The sequence below is a fragment of the Echiichthys vipera genome, assembly GCF_963691815.1.
Source record: "Echiichthys vipera genome assembly, chromosome: 15".
Classification (NCBI taxonomy): domain Eukaryota; kingdom Metazoa; phylum Chordata; class Actinopteri; order Perciformes; family Trachinidae; genus Echiichthys; species Echiichthys vipera.
Window position 1 is genome coordinate 9,673,416 of NC_139840.1, and position 22,343 is coordinate 9,695,758.

Genomic DNA, 22,343 nt, shown 5'->3' on the forward strand with positions numbered 1-22,343 from the left:
TCATATATCACAAATATAAATCAGGATGTCAAAATACAAAAGGTTACATGTAATTCATACGATGTAAACATTTTAAGTACTATTACTGTAAGTCTAAATCATAGATTTCCATACACAGTGAAAAGTCTTTATTGGGAGAAACCAAGCATCTATATGTAAAATCAGACATTCAGCATCCCCCAGAGCCAGAATGGAATAACCCGTTGTTTCATAATCGCATTTTGCGACGATTGGACTATGAGATTGGCAGTCGAATCAGGACCCTCTGAGCAAATCGTGGAATAATCGACTATTCGGGGTCACCCCTAGCGCAAACCCATGCATTGCTTGGTTGTTGTGGCTGAGGATTGAAACCTGTGGTATATTCAGCCTATGTGGATCACAATGCAGTACCAACCTTTTTGGGGCATGCTGTACATACCGAAAGAAATTTTGGTACTTGTTACTATTGAAAACCGTATCCAAATTGTACGGTTTCTAAAGGTTGTTGTTAGGATTATTTAGGCATTATTTTATTAATTAAATTATTATAAATTATTCTAATTTATTAGGGCGGCTGTGGCTTGGTGGCAGAGTCGGTCGTCCTCTGTTCGAGAGATTGGTGGTTCGATCCCCATCTCCCCCCCGGTCCACATGTCGAAGTGTCCTTGGGCAAGACACTGAACCCCGAATTGCTCCCTGTGCTGCGCATGGGTGTGTAAATGTTGTGGTGTGAATGGTTACAGTAGATTAGATGGTATGTTGATGTCCACTGCCATCAGTGTGAATGTGACAGACACTGTGAAGCGCCTTGAGTAGTCAGATGACTAGAAAGGCGGTATATTAGTACAAGTCCATTTACCATTTACCATTATTTGTCAAGGTTAAGATAAATAAAACGGGAGGAATCTTCGTCAGTGCAATGAATGCAAAACTAAACCATAAACATGTGCCGGTACATGCTGTGCACATGTGTGTAAGGCGAGGGAGGGAGTGCTTTTTGAGTGACATGTCCTTTCTCCCAAAGGGAACACTGGGGTGAAGACGAGCAACTGGCGCCAGCCATCAGAATCTCCCAAGTGATCCTCAATTATGTCAACGGGGGGAAAACAGTGTCCTTTGAAAAGTGTTCTTAATCAAACCCAATTAATTCCGCTCCTTTCCCTTATTATTTTCGCCGCGGACCACGTACCGCTATTCAGCCTGTTAACTAGAGCCTGGGCCCCAGCGAAGGTCACGCTTGGCCAAGCAAAATAACATAATAATGTGCATAATCACTAGTTCCCAGTGTGTCTTTAGCAAATTATGGGTGTTGCTGCATGAAGTCATGAAGACAGGGTTATTCTTAAATATAGCATAGTCTTGAAACTTTTCATCTACATCCTTTCCTATGATGTGTTATGCCGAAGTGCTAAGGCATAAAAATAATATGAATATTTAGCAATTGCTCTACCTGCATAACTAAAGGGTAGCATCTGAGAGCCGGACAGAAATTATTTTCTTAGTGTAGGGGTCTAAGAGGCCCATATTATATTATATTTTTCTTCTCAAGATATTATTTTCCCTACAAATTCACTTGCTGTACCTGTCCCTTTGATAGCTCTAGTGGTGCTTTGGTGCAGTGTAAGGAAATCAAATAACTGTAACCCTCTACACAGTTTTTCATTTTCACCTCTTCCCTTAAGAGAATCTAGTTTCGTTGTAATACACTGGACATTGAAAACCTCAAATTAAGCCATTGTTTCTAAATAAATCAAAAATAAAACCTTAACCCTATTTAACGATAAACAGAAGCTGTGACACATCCAACTAGTATGTTTACGTTGTCTGCCTACTAAAACATTGTTTCCAAGTACTCAGATGCAAAATAGATCTCTATACAAACCTCCATCCAAAAATAAATTGGAGCAACTAAACCACGCAGGCTACTGGAGGGCAATTAGAGTTTGAGCCCTTGTGGCCTCTGCAGCCTAGCAGGCGGGGACTCCTGACACCCCTGCTTGGGCCTGATGGAGTGGAGCTTCATCTGCCTAACGGCCTGGCAAAGCTCCATAGGCCTGGATGAGCACAACAGGCCTCCATCAGGCCAGCTTGCTCTGTCACAGCTTACATGGCCTATTGTACACCAGCGCTCATTAATGGCACTAAGTCATGTTGGTGGCTCACTAATGCATGTGTAGAAAGAAAAACAAGATCCACAATCAAAGTGCTTCTCTAGTGGTGCCACTGTAACTTTATTCGGTTTTGCACATGAAAAAATAAAAGTCACATTCTAAAACCTCGAGAGGACTAGAAATTAGTTATATTTAAAAATGATGAAAACATATTTAGAAATAATAAACGTCTTCACACAGTTATGAGTGTGGCTTCTAGTAATAAGAGATGTTCTTTTTTTTATGTCTTTGGCTTTTTAGTCCACTGTTGTCAACAGGGATTATAACAACATAAACAACACAACCTATACAACTGACAGTGTGGACGCTGCCATCTCTAAAGGCCATGATATAGACATAATGTGTTAAAGTGATGTAAATGATAACTCTTCATTGTGGTATGAACAGGGGACTTCCGTTGCCAGATAAAAAAATGTACTCAGTATCACCTTTAGGTTATGATAACGCTAAGTTTATGATATAGTGGAAAGCATGTGTGAAAGTTCTTCTTCCCCTGATTTCATTAAATTAGAGTATTTTTCCTTTCAAGAGCCGGACAAAAAAATGTACTTCGATAGCCCAGCAGTCTTTTGCATAATGTCAATGCACACACCAAATGCACCAAATGCACACATACAGTATAAAACACACAAGCACTCTCAGCATGTCCTTGTCTCTCTGACAAAAGACAGTGTAACATTATTTCCTTCTAGTTGTGCAACAGGTACATCAAACTGTGCTAAGAGAGGTTGCCAGCACCCATTAACTTTCTCACTCTTGATCCTCCTGTCTTTAGTAATATTTTGTCAACAATGGAACGAGGAGCATCCTTTACTAATTGAATGGAGATTGAGACAGGGCAAAATAAAAATAGAGCACTGATATGTTGTGCTGTATCTGTTAATTAGCAATGATACGAATGCTCAAGTTTTAGGGGAGGGGCAAAGTCTTGAAATGGATTTTTCTGGGGCATCTGAGGGCATTCTGTCTATGGCTGAGAATCCGGGGTTAATCGCTTTAAAAGCAGTAATTAGGTGTTAAGAGGTATGCTTGTCTGTTTAAATTAGCCTCCGAGCCAGATTACGCTCTGTGACTTCCGATAACTCCCCCCATCTGGGCTCAATGCTCTCCGACAGGCCAATTTAATTATTCAAATAAAACACACACCCGTATCAGTTTTAAACCCATATCAGATTTAGTGTGACAAATTTAAAATACACATTTGTGGCCACTGATAAATGACCTGAAAACATACTAAATTATCGTGTGTGTGTGTGATGTATATACACTGTTCAGAAAAAAATAACATATGGAAAATACAAAGAGAAAACCCAACCAAACTGACAAACGGTAAGAAAAAAACCTCTGTGAAACAAATCTGTACATTTATACTAAAAGGAGCAGAGGAGCAGATACATTGTATACCATTACCATTGTATACATTAAGACAGAGTTAGGGTCAGTATTACATTTTTTATAAAATATCTTTTGTTTCTGAAAAAAGGACACTCCTCAGTTTAAACCGCAAACATTGCTCCTATTGACCACATGGCACTACTCTCATAGACTACGGTATATTGCAACTTGTCAGTTTTGTCTGAAATTATTATCAGAAATTGACAAAATAAATGTCGACACAAAATTGTTAAAACATTCATGTTGAGGATCCTATTCCCAAACCTTTTGAGCTAAACCCAAATAAATGCTTTCCAGAGATTTGATAATCTTTTCTTGGGGCTAAAAACATTTTTAAAGTGAAAGTTGTTCTTAAATTACAAGAAGTTCATTTTTCAGAGTTGCTCGTTAGCGTCAGTGAAAAAATTGTCTGACTCCTTTGGTGTCACGTATCCTCTTCATGGGTACGTGAAACAAACGGTAGAAAAGCAGTTTGTAAACATTCACGGGAGCAGCTTAAACCTCCTTCCACAGTTCCTCATCAGATCACATGTGCTGCCAGGTTTTATCCATTGACTGAATGTGCTCTTTGGCCTTCATCCTGAGTGCTGCAATGCTGGAACTCCTGTCATCCTCCATCGGGTATTTATCGTTGAAGCTGGGTGGGCACTGATATTGAGGTGGTCCCATTGGCTGCATACCCTGGACCATGCCAGGTGGGGTGTTGAGAAAACCGTGGCTTGCATAGGCAGGCTGCAGGCCCTGCGGTGAACCCATGAACCCTGGGATGGTATGCATGGGTGTGGCACCGGACATTGGCGAGGTCAGCCAGGGATCAAGGGGCATAGGGTTGGACACTGGCCCCACACTAGGAGGCATCGGAGGACGATTGAAGGATAGCATGGGGGAATCATGGAGCTTCATGGTGCTAGTGTCCATCTTTTCTTGTCGTCTCCACTTGGCCCTCCGGTTCTGGAACCACACCTGAGCAAAGACAAATGAAATGGCATGAGATGGTGCAGTGAGGCGCTGAGAAAACAAAAGCAAAAATCAGTCATGGGGGGGCATCCGGTGGTTAGAGCAGCCGCCCCATGTAAAGAGGCTGAAGGTCCTCAAGGCAGCGGCCGCGGGTTCAACTCCGACCAGCGGCCCTTTGCCTCTCTCTCTAATGTTGGATTAGTGCCAGACTTTGGTGCCAATTCTATTGAAGTTAATGGGATGGGAATGGCAAGCCACACTAAATCCATTAATATCTGTTTTGTTTCACCTCAGACTGAAAAAAAATCACATTATGTGATGATGACTGAGGCTTTTTATTTAAATGTGCTTGTTTGTTATTGATCCCAAAACAGATTGCAGCTCTGTCCAGCATCACCTGTCTGGTCCAAGATAGCTGCTACATCATGATACTTGACCAAACGGGGCAGGTTCTACCTGTTTTCTCTGACTAGACTGCAGTTATAACCAGATCACTTAACAATGGCTCTGGTTATAACTGGTTGAACTGAATGATATGGCCTATCGGAATAAGGTTATTTTCCTTAACTGCAAGAACTTGAACATATGATGCAATGCCTTATAGTTTGCCTCAATGATTTACAATAATACTAGTCATCTAGCCGATATTATTAGTTATCATGCACCGAAGTCATGACAATGATTAAGCTAGCGAGACTGTAACATTTGCTATCAATCACCAACACCGCAACTGTCAAGTATTATTTCTTACTGATGTTAACAGTTTTATCCCCAAACTAATGTAGGACAGAGATATTGCTGACTAACATTACTTAAAAGTGCAAATGCTCACGTAGTTATTTAATGAACAAAGTAACCAGTGACCAAGTACCACAACGGTAACTTATAAAGGTCCAGAAGCAAATAAAATTTGGCAATGAGTGCCACCAGTAATAGGAAACATTATTGATAGAGCTGGCTAACGTTAGTCCTCCTGAATATTAGTAAATATTATTAATAGTTTGATGGTTGGTTAGTTATCGGCTAGTTTATATCCTGTTGCAGTGTACGTCAATGGCATCAACTGGCAGGAAGTTAAGAAGGCTGTTACCTAGCAATGGAATTCCATTGAAAAGGTCTATGTTACAATCAAATGCATGAAGAATACTCTCTCTGGCGTAATGACTCTTCCTTCTTTTTAAAGGTTCCTTGCCAACACCATAGTATTCCATCATATCACATAGTCCTTACCTGAACTCGAACCTCAGGCAAGTTAACCTTCATTGCCAACTCCTCACGGCTATAGACATCTGGGTAATGGGACTTCTCAAAGGCTCGCTCCAGCTCGTGAAGCTGATAGGTGGTGAAGGTGGTACGGTTTCTTCTGTGTTTCTTTTTAGTGTGCTCTTCCTCTGTAACAGCCTCTGGAGATCCCTCAGCGTCGTCCACTTCCTTCTGCAGGTTGCTCATTTCCTCATCACACTTGTCACTGGAAAAAATGTCTGATTCTAAAATGAAGGACAAGAAACATACAGTAAATACAGATTAGAAATTGTGTAGCATTAATGTAACATTTTAGACTGTTTTGACGGATCTTATCTGAGTAAAGCCAAGGACGTAAGGTCAGAGCAAGGTGGAGATAAAAGAGCAATTAAGGATTATGGAGAAGTCGCCCTACTGTACATTTTTAACCACTAAAGCAAACCCCTCAGCCAAGGAGTCCATCATTTTAGAAAGATCTGTTTTTGTGGACTACCCCTTTAATTTCTAAGTGTAATAACGTGCCATATCAGTGGAGCTCTGGAAAATTTACACCTCAATGATTTTGTTTTTTGTTTTGACACCTCAAGATAGTAGAAGTAAGAAGTAAAGCATTTCTCAGAGCAGTGATTCACAAAGTAGAACCTTTAGTGTTTTTTATGAACAAACCAAGGCAAAGTAATGTGTGTGTATTTGACTTTTCAAGTCACGACATTAGGTCTCTCATTGTGTCATCCTTTTAACCAGAAATTTAGTAAGTAGCATTAGCAATATCTGACTATCTTAACGCTGACTATCTTAACTTGAGTGAACATGGATCACATTCAACGCAATTTCCAAAATTGGGCTCTTAGTTAATTCCTCCTGAGGCTAGCCATTATTTATTTTATATCAAATAAATAGTGAATCTATTATTCATGCGCTACCATGTTTTTTTCTGTATAGTTTTAAGACACTGAGATGTCACATGTGTGATGGTTGATCATTCCAAAATATATTTTAAAACATTTGAACATACAGCCTGATCAAAAAGTGAAATCTTAACTCTTCCCCTCATGATAAAACAGCTTAACGACCCATTCCCTTCGTACAGTTGAGGACTTGCAAACACCAGGGGTTTGCCAAGTCCAAATGACATCACGTCTTTCACTGACTTCTTCCCTTGCAGTAATCCCATAGTAACAGATGCTACCGGTTAAACCTGTGAGTCTCCACCTCCTATAATCTAACAAAGGACTTTAGTTGGCTTCTACGCAAGCTGAGTAACAGTCAAAGTCCAGATTGTGTCTTCCAAGAAATGCAGTGAGCCATGCATGTGACACACCAAAGCTCGTTAGCAGTATAGTCAACCGATCATTGGCTTGAAATAATGATCATGACGATAATGATGCCAGGCAGCAAAAGCTTTGTGTTTAAGGTAGTTTTTTAAAATATTTAAAGTTTCATTGTTTTGAAGGGTACACCATGAATGGGGAATGAGTGGGATGATGGCTTTTAGTACCATCAAAAGTTAATGCCATTATGTTTCCAGGGCATTTAGCTTCATATCTAAATTGAAGTGCAAATCCTGCAGATCGGTCTCGATTTAACATATTTACATATACATGTCTTTCAAAATCTGGCTTTGGTGCATAAAGCACTTAAACAGTGGCCGTAAGTCTTTAATATGTGCCTCTGCAGAGCGTAGAGACTGTGGTGAGCTGGGATTGTTTACAGTTGAACCAAATACTGAAAACCTTTCACGGCAGAACAAAGAAACAAGAATCCCTCCTGTTTCATACATTAATCTACTTCTATACTGTGCATTCATTCATGTTCCTCCATTGGTCAGACCTGCACTCTTGCCATTGGGTTCTGTCTCGTATGGCTATTGTACTGTACTGCTCTCATGGTATATTGCTATATCAGTATCCCATTCATATTTTCAGCTATTCAGTATAAACACCATCAGGCTGTATTCAGACAGCCTTGCTTTATTACATCCAACATATACTGAGGATCATTGTGTCTCTATGTTATGGAAAATCTACAGTTGTCAGGTAAACACAGGACAGGAAATATGAAATCTCCAGTCCACCCATTCTGTTTTAAGCTTTTTAGGTCTGTTAAGTGATAATGTTGTTGTATATCAGTAACGCATTAGATAGCTTCAACATACAGCGGGTAAATAGGTTCATATCATTTGGAGGAACACAATTGGATTTTTATCATAAATGTAGTTGTAAAACAAAGATGAATGAAAACGTTGTACCAATCAACACCACATCCATCTCATTACATTTACGTTTAACTGCTTTTCAGTAGGTAGTAATGGCTGACAAAAGGCTCATTTCATTGGCTTGGTCTTTTATATCCAGCCAGGTCCACCAGCATGTCCAAAAGCAAGCATTGCTCCTTTCCATAGAACTTTATTTTAAATTTGCTCAACATCCCAAAGGAAACAAATATGCCGGACTGAATGGGCCCTTTATTACAATGGTTATAGTAGGAAGAGCACATGTGTAACTAATTGCATTAATGACACTCTTCCATTTAGCTGCCATTAAACTTGCATGCACCCTCGATACGAAAACATCTGAATGGAATGTGGTTATTTACATTAGTAGCTCCATGTATCAATCCAAAATAAGTATTACAGGAGAACGTGTGTAAAATGATGATTGATGTTGGCTATACAGTAAAGGTGCAGCCATATATTAAATTTCAACTTGTTTTTAGTTATTTCACTATTTTCTTTATTGTTCTTCTAACTTTAAAGCAATGTGATGGTACATTTAGCGATATAAGCAGGATTCAGCAGTGTAGGTCCCTCATGAGATTGGGTGATATTATTGAGGCCCTCAGAGCCCTTTGTTATTATTTAATCTTTCTTTGGCTGGCCTTTGTATTTCTGTTGTCGTCCTGCAAATGTAAGAGTCTGATTGCGAAAAACAACGTTTTTAAGAAGTGACTGGTTTTATCTCTATAGATAAAGATATAGATATCCTTTTGCAAATTGGGGGCTTAAGTTAAATTGATTTCAGACAACCTAATACCTCAGGAGAGTGGCTGGTACAGTAATAGGTGACATCGACTTATTTATGGAAGGGAAGTGGGAAAACTGCGTTAGAGCGTGGGGATTTAAATTGGACAATTGAGACTGACAACTTTATTACTGTTCTACTGCTAGCTGAAGACAAAATCCCTTGAAAAGTATGATCCTAGGGAGTTTTTTTGGCTGATGGCAGTTTCTTAAAAAAGACTCACCATGGTAGGAAGAATGTTGGGAGCTGTCACCCAATTCTGGAAGGTGCCCATAGGGGTCTGACGAAACCTGCTTCTCAGGGTGCTGTGGGTTTTCTCCGTTGACTTTTTGGCTGTCATCGCCTACCGTATGGAGTAAAGGGTGCTGGTCTTTCGTGAATCCCAGTATGACATCAATACTATGGACCTTGCCTCCAACACTCGACCCAGCACCTTTTGCCATGTCATAGTTGTCCAGGCAACTATCGTCCACTATTCCCAGGGTATCCATTGACAAATGCATCCGATCCTTTCGAGACACTTTCTCTCTTCTTTGTCAGAGGAAAATACTAACAAGTCAGACAAGGTAGAGAAAGTTGTTGTTCAGAGCTGTGGTTCTGCTTCACGTGTAACGGAGAGGATTTATGTGAAGCGTGAGGGCCTTCAGTGATCACTTCAGTGAGTGTATCGTTTGAGCAAAACAAAACAAAAAGAACAAACTCACATCATTGTCTGCAAAGGAATGAGAGAAAAGAAACAAGACATTAAAAATACAGTAAAACTGTACACCTACATATAATAAGTAATCTACTGGCTTGTTACTATTATCTGTACATTGTTTTTACATGTAAGGGTTGTAGTGGAAATAAGACATGTTAATGCAATATCTGCATTAGATAGCAGGTGCCCTTGTTTTGATTATTAAGATACATTTCTTTAAATCGTGAGTGTGATTGTCTTTCTTTGTCTACCAGAAAAAAGTTGGTATCATTTCCATAACGATGAATAATCACAATCATCATCTCAATCATCATGTGTTGTTGATTACACGCAGGTCATTTCTATTTAAAAAAAAAAAAAAAAAAAAAAACCATAACAAACAAAGATACAGAAAGAACTAAAAATGAAAGTATGAAGAATTCAAAAGTGAATCAGGGAAGAATATGTTTAGTTTATAGTGACTTAAAAAAAATCTAATTCTCTCTCAGTTCTGATTCCCATTGCTTTTTGCTTATACATTTTAACCCTCACTATTTTGAAAGTTGTATACCTAGGTATGCAGTTACTTTGGTTTCAAACCTACCCAAAGACTTGAGAATGTCTTGATAGTTATCAAAGAATAAGCTGCACTTACAATATTTTCATCTCTTTCTTAAATACAAATGAGCGTTAGTTAAAACATGTATCAAAAGACAGAATTGACAGAATGCCCAATAAGGAAGTACATAAAGTAAACTTACCTTCTTTAAGATTCCTACCACAGGCTGCGCTCCATGCATGTCTCCGTAATCCATAAGTAGACGAATGACACTAACAATATCTACTGTAGATACTTGTTACTCCCGGTTAAGTCCTTGAAATCCCCTGCACACAAGTGAGCAAAGGACCTACCGTTGGAGTCCTGTGCAACAAGCACATGTAATGTCTTTCTCTCCTGACAAAACTCTCCTTAACCACACAAGACACCAAAGCTTGGGGGAATGGTAGTAAAACCAAAGGGTTTAAGAGGTTTATTAATTGGAATCCTTCCCCTTTAAGAATGACTGACAGTTGTTTTCTGGTCAAGTAATTGCTCCAAATGTGTCCTGCATTCAGACCACAGAGGGAGGCCTTTGCTAATGAAGCCTTGACAAAACTTTCTTTCAAAAAATCTATTGTCTGAAAGATAATGGCTCGTACTGAGAGTTTTCGCTAATCCCTTCATTATAGACAATGTAAGGGAGAAAAGACACAGAGATGCACTTTTAACTTGAATGGCTACACAAGAAAAAAAGACTTGTATTCAAAAAACAGTTTCATTCAAGGCACTTACCTCTTTATGAGCGGCATTGCTTTTGGAATAGCTGGATTTTATAATGAAATAAACTAAAGAAAAGAAGTGAATCACTTGTTCAAAGCAAATTTGATTATGTCATATTATTTGTGGGTGTGGGGTCGGTTATAATTGTCCTCTATTTTGTCTAAATAGAAAGAGTTACTATAAATAATAATAGATGCTACATTTATTCATGTCTATACGGGGGGGGGGGGTATTTTGATATACAGGTCTAGAGAAGCAAGGTAATAATGTACAATCCTCGATTTAACCTAATTACCCCGTTTAATTAGTGGACAACACTAATGCTACAGTCCTTATCACCCCTTGAACATTATACAGTTGAGTATGTTGCATACAGCCGTTTATGCGTGTTAGATGAGTATGTACCAAATAACATAGCATGTTTGCTGAATAATCTTGGTGCTCTGACTCTGATCGTTCACAGTAGAATTAGGTTAGGGCATCGCAGGCGTTTCATCGAGCAGCCTGCAAGTTTCTCCTGTGCCAGCTGGCAGAACCAAAGCTGTGGCAGCTACAGTAGGTGTTGCAGAGATCAGTCCTGTCCTTAATGAGCCTTAAGACTTCACTAGAGATTTCCTCTGACCTCACTATTCCTATCTGAAGATATATTTAGGAGATCCTTGCACGCTAGACAAAAAGATCCAAAATGGCAAAGTGGCATAGACAGAAACTATAAAAGTGTAACTTGCCAACAGTTCATATTTTGCATGTTCATATTAACATACATGTTTTTGACGGTCTATGAAAGTTCTGCTAGCATTCCACTGATCAGTGTGTGGTAAAAGATTAATGCAAGTTTTTGCAATACCACATACTAAAGACCCTAGTGAGGGACATAGATTCGCCGTATTCTAGGAGTCATGGAGATGCACAGAAACTTAGCAGGTGTCTGCACAATTGGCCTAGGCAGCTGAAGAAGTTTAATGCAATTCTGCAAAATTGGGCTGCATTACTGATATGTTCTATGGGCAGAATGGCTGTGTCTGAAGTGTCTTTGGCTGAACACCTTCTCTTGGTTGTCAAGGCTATATTGCAAGAAGGCAGGGATGTGCCATAAAGTAGACTTTTATTATATAGGGACCATAAAAAAAGTTGGACATGTGGGATGCTTTGCAAAGCAATCTTCCTCCAACTTTCAATACATGCACAATAAACTGTATTTATTGATTAATAACGTACTATCATATCATAGTTAGTTAGTTCACTGCTGTGATCTGTCGTCAAATATTTTGTACCTTCTTCACTTCGAGGCAGATGCATTAACACAATGTATAGCTGTTGTGCTTTTTTGCTTTGATCATCTGCAAAATTCAACTAAAAAAATGTGGGGAAAAAACAAGTTTCTAGCAAGTTGCATTGTGTGAGATGAAGGATCCAGGGGTTTTGAAGCTTAACCCATACCAGGGAATGGCAGAGACCAAAGCCCCTTTCACACATGCACTGCAAACCGGCCTGAAATTATGTAGACATTAACCAGTGGGGCTGTATGTGTGAATGCAAATATCAAATTCTGTTAGACTAGGCACCAAACAGTTTACCCTGCCAGTGCTCTAGAACAAAGACCAGGTAATCTCAGAGTGGGCTCATGTGTGACTGCAGACGCTTATTCTCCAGTGTATCAACAGACCCCCCACCCCCCCTTAAATCAAACAAAGTGTCTGTGTGTGAAATTGAAACTTTGGGCTATCTCTGGACCTCAATCTCCTGACATCGTCCGGGGCTCATATGTGAAAGCAGCTTAATAGACTAGATATCTGGGCTTCTGCCACTTCACTTTTGACTATTCTTTTTTTTTTATCTGTCTCTTTTGAGTCACCAAACATTATGGAAGTTCAATACTTAAACTGGAGCACTTCTTTTATTGCAGAAAACATATCTAGGGAACATTTGGACATGTCATAGCAAGAAAACAACAACTCTAATTAATACCATGGCTCAGTTCTGTGTGCTATCACGTACAATGCATGAAGGGGCCTTGAAATTACACATTGACATAGAGAATTCAGCCTATATTAACTATTAACACATGTTTAATAAGTCTGCTCTTACATTTGTAATTGTACACACTATGTCATAGATAATGCATTTTATTTCTGATGTCCTTTACTGTTTGGGCCCCTGCATGAATGGCTAATATTTACGGTATATGAGACTTGTAGGCTGCTCCTAATACCAATCATATTGTTGGCAAGGGAAATTGATAATCATTTTATCACATTAATATATTAAAGCTGTCCCTCTTTGCTTGTTTCCCCATTATCCTAATTGAGTACAAATTGGTTAAGAGGGTGCAGCATAGCTATCAAGCTCCTTAGTTTTATCAGATGACAATTTAAGCCCATGAGATCCTATTAGGAAGAAAGCGGCTAATGTTTCAAGGCGCTGTGTCAGCTTACAAGGGGAAAGGGGGATGGTGAGCAGCAGGGGCAAGGCGAGATGATGGAAAGGGAGGGTAAAAAGCTGAGAGACTGATCATGTGATCAACTTGAACTGAAATGTGAAGGAAAGGTTGACACGGTCACATCATGTACAGTCTACACAGGTTGGTTCATGATTATTTCGTGGAGCTAGTTGGCAATAGGATATTTTTGTTTTAAAATACTTCACTGTCACAATTAAATATTGTAAAGTTTATTTTGTTTAGAATTCTAAAATGTCAGTTCGGGATATCTCCCCCGACTATGCAAATAAAAATAAAATAGGTACTTTTATTTTTTAACAACCAGAACAAGTCATTTACAGTAATGTGACTGTAAAGTAACAGGGGACAAGCAAGTGTGTGTGTCCTAAAGATACAAGCAAGTCAAAATCCCTTCCAAAGCAAGGTGCACATATACACATCCAGAGAGTTCAGGATGTACTGTAGTTGAAGTACATCTTTGATGGATGTACAGTACAATCTTTGTTTTTTTTTGTTTTTTAGCTGCTTAAGCCTGCTTATTTACTTTTTTACCTGATACAAAGTCGTGTGGCGAGGGAAAAATAAATATTTGGAGCATTCAGGTACTTTATCTTTTAATCTTTTGGTCATAACGGTCAAAGGAGTTAACCCTCGCTCCAGATCAGGGCCTTACTTGACCTGATTAATGCTTTCCTCACTTAAAATGTAAAGATCTGTTTTACCTTTAGCATAGTTTAGCAGATGTCACAAAAAAGGATCACATCGTATTGTTTAAAAGGAGCTGTCAGTATCAATGTGCAGATATAATGGAATAATGGCATCCTGAGCAGATGTGTGTCTGTGTGTGTGTTATCTGAGTTTCTCTGATTTTTGTCATGATAGCAGGTCTGACTGCATGTGTATGATAGAGCATGTTGCCCTGAAATATCATTGGTATTTAGTTCTACTGTAACTTAGTTCAGTAAGAAATGCTGCTACATGCTGCTAAACTGCACGGTACGTATTGTTGTATATTGTATGTACCTATGTTTAACCACAATGTCCGTTGCACTCTGTCACATTTATTTATTGTTTGATTTATTTTATGTTAGCCTTCTTTTGATTTGATTTACATTAGCTTATTGTTACTCTGATCCTTTCCTATCTTTGTATTGAAACTGTTGCACAATATTTTCCCTCGGGATAAATAAAGCTTCTTGAATCTTGAATCTTGAGTCTTGTATTTTAGGTAACGGGGAACGGTCTGTGAGAGCCATGTGGAGGCAATCCCAGCCCATATTTTCAGAATGATGCAATAATGCTTATGTTAATGTTGTTTGAGACAGAGGCAATACACATATTTGTGAGACACAAATGTTTTATTCAGTAAAAAATGAAAGAAATGAAGTCAAAAATATAACACACTAAAGTATAAAAGAAATACCAGAGGGATTATTGTGACAGAAGAATGTCAGAAGCGAAGCATGTACACATTTTCAGTACATTATAGGTAGCCTCATTTGTAGGCTCATCAGTCAGGAGTAGTATGCACTTATAATACAAATAGGCTTTTTCACAGGCAGGAAGAACACAGGTATAAGGTATTTAATTAGTAACGATGGCTCTGTTACATTTAGGAATCATAAGATATGCAGCACGCACAGTACAACACCACTGGAAATTGCATATTTATTAGACCATGAAAATTACCTCTTTACAAATTCATTCAATTCAATTCAATTCATTCAAAAACTTTATTTGTCCCCGGGGGGCAATTCAGGGCACACAGAGCAGCAAATAACGACAGTGCAACTATACAAAAACATTTCAACCTATTAACAAGAATAAAGTGTAAAAGAAGAATAAGTGTCAGGATGTTAGTGTGTTAGTACAGGTTAGAATCCAGTCACAGAGTTAGATACGGAGAACATCGTCGGCGTGAGATGTAGAAAGACATGCGTGTATCAGATGTTAGCAGACATGTGAACTGTAGTGCAGAAAAGATATAAGTGGACAGTGATCGGATTCAGATGTGGTCAGACATGATACATGTGTGTAATGAGCAGACGTAAACAGAACTATAGTGCAGTAATAGAGTATAAATATAATATATAACTATAAGCTATGTGCAGATACTAAATAATAAAGTGATAGTGGTGCATGGCAGGAAAACAGCAGTCTAAGTATATGCTAGCTGGAAAACAAATTGTATTATATAATAATGAAAAGAGCATGTTCATATTGTGTTTAAAAAATCTTACATAAGTAGTACTGTTACTTTCTATTATTATTATTATTATTACAGTGTTTTAGGAGAAGATTAATCATTTTGGTGCAAATAAATGGTGGTAGAAATAAGTGCCACCACATGTCCAGACAGATAGTACTGACTAGATGGCTCAGTACATCTGAAAGTCCATGTTTGTGTCTCAGTGCCTGCCAGATTGGCCCTGAAGCCCGTGTCTCTATAAATACACACACTACAGCATAAGACAGTCAGTGGTAAGAACAATAAAGACAGTGTTTGCAGTGTAGTCACACAAAATATTTAGATAAGAAATAAGAAAAAAGAAAAGAAATGTACTGATATTTAATCATTATTGTCACTCAATTATTATAAGAGAACTTAAAATGTGATACTACTCTTTAGTTAAGATTTTTAATCTTTACAATCCCTTTATTGTACATTTGAATATGACCCATGCACTATGTGTCTAAGACGCCTAAGCCCAAACAATGTGTGCTAGCATAAGGAGAGTGTATTAAAAGGGTAAAGGGTAGACAAATTAGCAGGTGGCTTTGAGTAAAGCTTTCCTCGTAGATTGGTGACTTAGGACCAGCAGCATTAGGACATTACAGTAATGTTGTTAGCAGGGGAAAACAATTCACACTAGGAACGTCTATCAGAGTCCATGATATCATTTTCTATGAAACATGATCGTATTAACCCAATCACCTACTCACATCGTACTGTTTTGATTTGATTAAGAAAGGTGTATAAGGATCAGTACGAATGTAGTCCCTCCCGTTTTAAGATCTTTTTTCTTCATGTTTGTACTTCAGATCTCAGATTTATTTATTTAAAACCTATTAATGAATATTTACATAAAAATATGCAAGATTATGGACAGTAGTTAATTTCCATTTTTAGTTCCTCTGGCAGGTTGATGCAACACAATCAAGCAATAAGAGAAAACAACCAAAACAAACAATAAAATAAGAAAAGTATCATACCGGGGAAATCATATGAGTTTATGTGCTAAAGTGCTTAAGTGCTAAATTATTAAACTGCTAGTTTTATTGCACATAGCCCTATTGCGTACATTTATAAAGTCCCGATCAATCGCCATATTCTATATGTTTTGCACTGGGTTAGCGTACATAGCTGTATTTATGTAGGCACTATTACACATTCATTAGCATGCATATATGTATGTATGTATATATGTATGCATACTTCGGCCTCATTTCTCAGGAATCACACAATTTGACCTCATTTTATGTCTGAGTGCAGATTAGTCCTGTCGGGATGCAATAACTGTGGAGAGACGTTAAAGACCACAACACCCAAAGTCCAAAACCCACTTAACCAGTAACTTATCTCGTCTGTCGTGCCTGGAAAAATAGAACTAATGTAATTTGTGTTTTAAGCTTATTCTAGTGTATCTGCAGTACTGTCGTCGTCAGATTTACTGTATAGGTCATTCTCCATATTGACACCAAGTTTGAACTGAGTCTATTTAAGGGTGGTCTGCACAGACCCTGACCCTCTTTTAATAAGATTAGCTTCGCTAAGAGCTGCAGCTTGGCACAGACTCACGGTTACTTGATGTCTCGGCCAGGGTTGCACTCCTTCACCTCAGTCTCTCACACTGCCGTGTCATCTTTACATGAAGATGATCTTCAGATTTACTGAAACTGTGACTCAGTCGCAGACCTAGATACGGTCTCTTGCGTAGATGAAACAGATGAGGATTTATAGCTTATCCTTAATCGGGTAATCTGTTGTTTTAACAGCCAGCCCCTAGTTCTGACATGTCTTTTGAAATTAATTCTAGAAGAAAATCAAAGTCTAATGAGATAATAAAGATACAGGCTATTGTTTTACATTAACACTCTAAAATATAGTTTCAGGCTGCCACACTTTCAATGGGACAATGAGCCCTTAACTATATTAACCATTTTTACCTAGATAGTTAAAGATAACTAGCACGTGATTGTAAGGTGATTAAATAATTATTGTTTTAAAACACACTGGCTAAGAGATGTGTTTAACGGTGGCTTCGTGAAACCGAGCCCTGACAAGTTATTACACACGGAGCCTAATCTGCTTCTCTGGCTAATTTGAGCCCCAAGGAAATAAACCCCTACCTAAAGCTTGTAAGCCTTGTTCACATCCACTGATGTCACACATGCATCACACATAGCAACACAGGAGAGGAAGTTCAAACTGCCTAAGTTACACCCACACACACATTTTAATGAGCGGAAATCAGTTGACAGTAATCTATTGTGCTTCTTACAAATGGTTCTGGTATCTGATTAGTTATTATATCAATATGCCCAATGCATTGTGGTAGATTGTATAATACTTGTGTTTAATGGAATTGTGTAAAAGGAAAATTCATATAATGTTATTTTATCAATCCCAGAACTGTACTGTCCATTAATTTGATGAAACTAAACACTGCGGATACTTCCTTTATGGTCATTTGTGGTAAATGCCTTTCATCAGGAGGTGATTGTAATATATAGAAATGCAAAAAATATGATTAGAAGGAAATAATACTCCAAACCTCCATCCTCTTTGACAAATTAATTTTGAAAGACTTGAATTCAGCTTGAGCTGAAGGCAGTATGTTATTGTCCAGATCAAATGTGATGAGATATTAGAAATCCCCTCAACATGTGGTGATATAAATTGACATAAATGGTTTTCTCTAGATTCAACTTTCTATGACTGTAAACTCAGTATCAACGACCAGTGTCATTACTTATGAACACAGATGGCAGCTCCAATAACTATGAACCCCTAGCCTGGGAACAAAACCAAAATCTCCAAGCTCATGTTTCATTTCCTCTGGCAGACACACCTGACCCCCTTCGGTTCAGACAGATCTCCATCTGACTAGGCCCTGGTCAGTCTAATCTCAACAGTTGTATGCAAAACAACATGATTACATCATTTTAGGCTTGCAGCTTCTTACGCCAGGGACACATACAAGAATAAACCTAGCGTAGTTAAAGGAACGCCGAAAACAACCAAGATTGCTGCAGCTGATGTTGAACTTTCTGTTAAAGTACTATTTTTAAATTCTGATGGCAAAACAACACTCATTCACAGACACATGATGTTTAACCATCACAGCTCATGTCTGCATGCAGTAGTCTGTTTACATTTGTCCATCAACCAGCGCTACATCACGTTCCCATGCTCTGATTTGTTGTAGGTCTATATATAGGTCTGCATCCAGAGGAACTGGACTCGAATTTGGTCTGATGATGTCAAGCTAATGAATCAGCACTGGAAAAAGCAAAGCCACCCCTTTTTCTAAGTGCAACATAACATTAGCATTCTGTGTTGTTGGGTGTGCTTGATACACATTCAAATGTGCCCGTTTAGAGTAAAAATAAGGGGCATCAATACTGTTTCATTCCCTCACTGATTTGTTTTGTTGATCTGTGTTTGTATCTGTAGCTCTGAGACAAACGTGAAGTGGGAGCCTACTTTACATTGTACTAATCATACCTAATCCATACTTAATGGATATGTAGGTCATATTTTCTCTTTGCAATGCTTTACGCTTAATTCAACAATGACACAATCTTAGATTATTTATACTCATGTATGTCCATGAATAATACAGCTGTTTTATCTTGTGTTCAAAGTGGTCCCAGTGACACATCATTTGGGCATTTTAATAATATATAAGATCCTTAGTATGAATATGCACTCCACACAATGCACATTAACCATTTTTAAGCAGAACAACCTGTTCAGTTAACCTGTTGTGCTACACATCGCTAAACTAATGCATTTGTGCTTACTCACTTTTCTTCCACCAGCTGTTTCCTCGTACTTCTCACATTCCTCCCTGGATATGCTTTTGGACAGTGGTGTTTCCTTTTCTTCTTTTCCTCCTTTACTGTCGTCTTCAACCCCTCCTCTGGTGGAACTCTTCAATGTTTGATTCCCAAGGAACACCATAGCTCAGTTTAGTTAAGAGCTGCTTGCTGTTAAACGTTCCCAAAAGGAAACCATGGCTATTGTGTGTCAAGAGGATTGGACTGTATCAATAACTTGTGGCTGGAGTAAAACTGCTAAAGAGCTAACCAGTAGCTTATGATTGGAAGCCCTCAGGATACAGACGACTGCTGTCTTTCTTACCAACCAGTACAAACTATTAAAGTATACACTGGTTAATGTACTAATAAACACAGATAAAAGCAAATACAAATATATCCCATTATACAATAAGAGCTGGCAATTTTACATTTTATAGAAACAATAATTACTACAGAATTATTACCAGTTACTAAACTACCTTTTTACGGTTCACGGTGCTGCAAGGAGATACAAATATTAAGTGGACACTAGTCCCATTAGCATTTAGTAAATGCTTTAATTATTAAAAATGAATTCCCTTTTATGTACAGTACCACTAACACCTGGCAGATGTTATTCCTATGTCTGCTTTCTTCTTATAGTGCTGCCAGTTACTCAATCATAGTGCACAATGGTGACATCCAGGGAAGTCCCGATCAAGCTTTCTTTGGCCCATCCCAAGTACACATGTGCAACTGGATCGTGTTTGCTGTTGTGGAAAAATCTCAGAGACAGTGATCTTGGAGACTGAAGAAGAGTTCGGGAGATCTGACGTCTTACCCTGGAAGATTTATTGACACTTGATCAAGGAGAATTAGGATTAAGCAGCATGTCAACCACAGTAAAGCAGCGTGTAGTGCCATCCCAACCTGAGGTTCCTGTCGTCCTGAAGCAGACACTGTGCAAGTCGCTGTCTCTGCTGTTATAACTTGCAGTATGCTCACGGGGAAACTGTTGGGTCATTGTTAGAATATGTTCAGACTGCCCAGATACTGATCCTTGGGATCAGCTCAGGACATCTCTATTGACCACACCTTCATATGAGGAATGTAAGTTTAGAAGAACAGTAAGACATAAGAAGACATAAGAAGAGGTATTAACCTCCAAATATGATAATTAGTCCAGGATTTGCATCTATTAATTGAACAAATTAGATACATTTTCAATCTTATGTCTTAATGTGACCATTTCCAAAGTCTACATTTCAAAAGTAGACCAGTAAAACATTCAATTGTAAAAATCTAGCATGACGAGTTGGCCAGGGAAGCATTACAAGAATTTTATACAGAAATTAAATCTCTGTATTGAACATTTTCATATTTTTTCATTTTCACCAATGTTAAACCCTTTTGCTCTTCTACATTTGACCAATGATATTTACTATGCTGTATATGACCAATGAGAATTCAAAGCCTTTTTATAATGTCCATCTCAGGTTAATCAGTTCACCCTGCTTTAAAGGTATTTTGTGGATTATTAACATCTGACAGGACCTTTGTACCTAGAGATAGGGCCAAATTTCCCTGATGAGCCGTACTGTCCACGACTGACGCCATATATTGTCCTCTTAAGGCTCAGTATTTAGGGACGCTTTGGACTTAACACCTCCGTGACCTTATACCTCTGTACTGTACAGAGGATCTGGAGTTCAGTCTCATAGGACTTAAGATCATCTAATTACAGAAGACCTGTTTAAATGATTCTACTTTCCTGTGTCCAACTTTGAGACAATGGATTATCCCTAACAACCTATTACCATTCCCATGTTTTTAAAATTCCTCTGGAAAAAGATATTGTCCCAGAAGAACTGACCGTTGCTATAGTAGTTCTCCTCGTTAAATCTGGTGATCCTAGTGTGTTATACACTGTAAATGCTTACATGGGTTTAATAAAAGAAAAAAAATGAGTGCACCTAGGTCAGTTTTTATTAGCCTGTTATTAACACTCGTTTTTACTACGTTGCTTGTACTCTTGGGTTGAAAAAGTTTACCAACTCAATATACTCAAGTGCAATTACTTTAGAAAAAGTAAGGTCTTGAAATGGTGCTCTCTCTCTTTTTTCAACTTTTGCACATGTTCAGATCAGTCCTCATTTACTTGGCGCTTTGTTAGGGAAAATGCCTGTGCATGCTCAGGGGCAGCTGGATGTTACTTTAGTAGTAGTCATCATTTTCCTGATTCTTGTGCTTATAAATAGTAAATATTTTACCCTTGTGCAAACCGTTTCACTGTCTTGTTGTTATTCAGCAGCAGCAATGTGCTTGCTAGTTAGGGATAACATTAGCTAAAGTTATCTTAAATTAAGCCTACACTGTGCGGTAGCGACATGGCCCACAAGGGAACACATTTTCAACCCAGGACTTTTACAGCCTAAAGTGAAACGTCTGTGTCAATGTTCTAAAATGTACAGACATGTTGTATATGCTATGTATAGCTTTAGTTTATTCATACCACATGTATTTATTTGGCTGCAGTTTTACAATGCAGCATCAATGCTTATTTAGAGCTCTACTCTCTATGGGAAGAGCAATTGTTATAGGTAGCAAATACAGTATAACTTGTTATTCTAAAGATGGGTGCTTTTTGCAGGCTATGGTGAGAGATGAGGCCCTAGCATCCGTCACAGCTGGTATGCTGACTGTTCTCAGCAGGGTCACAGCTCAGTGCACCTCCATCCCATCTCCACTGCCATCGTATTTGAGGGAGGTATTGTCATGGCCAATATTAAAGACTTGGGCTTACATATGCTTTGCATTTGGATTACTCAGAATCAATGGAAAATACACTCAAATTCATTCAGTAACAGTAATGCTTGGATCGGGAAACAAAACCCTAACATTTGCAATCATTATTGCACTGAGAGCACTATTGCACTACTTTTTTGTTATCATTATTGTTATGAGAGAAAAGTTAGATGCTCTTGTGAAACTGTACTCGCTTATTTGCTGTCCCAGCAAACTTGTACCAGGGGATGCTCTTACAGTCTTGGCAAGAGGAGTTCCCCCTTGTGGCTGTAAGAGTTGATTGCTCAGTGTATTTAAAAAGAAAAAC

At 38.5% G+C, this 22,343-nt stretch overlaps 1 protein-coding gene across 1 annotated transcript; it reads right to left on the reverse strand.

The window, feature by feature from the left end:
• Window positions 1–4,073: 4,073 nt before the first annotated feature.
• LOC310958250 (retinal homeobox protein Rx2-like) lies at window positions 4,074–9,270 on the reverse strand (the record flags this gene model as incomplete). The annotated part of the gene is made up of 3 exons (XM_083929101.1): window positions 4,074–4,511; window positions 5,736–5,992; window positions 8,991–9,270. The coding sequence occupies 3 exons, from the start codon at window positions 9,268–9,270 to the stop codon at window positions 4,074–4,076; spliced, it is 975 nt and encodes a 324-aa protein (XP_083785227.1).
• Window positions 9,271–22,343: the final 13,073 nt, after the last annotated feature.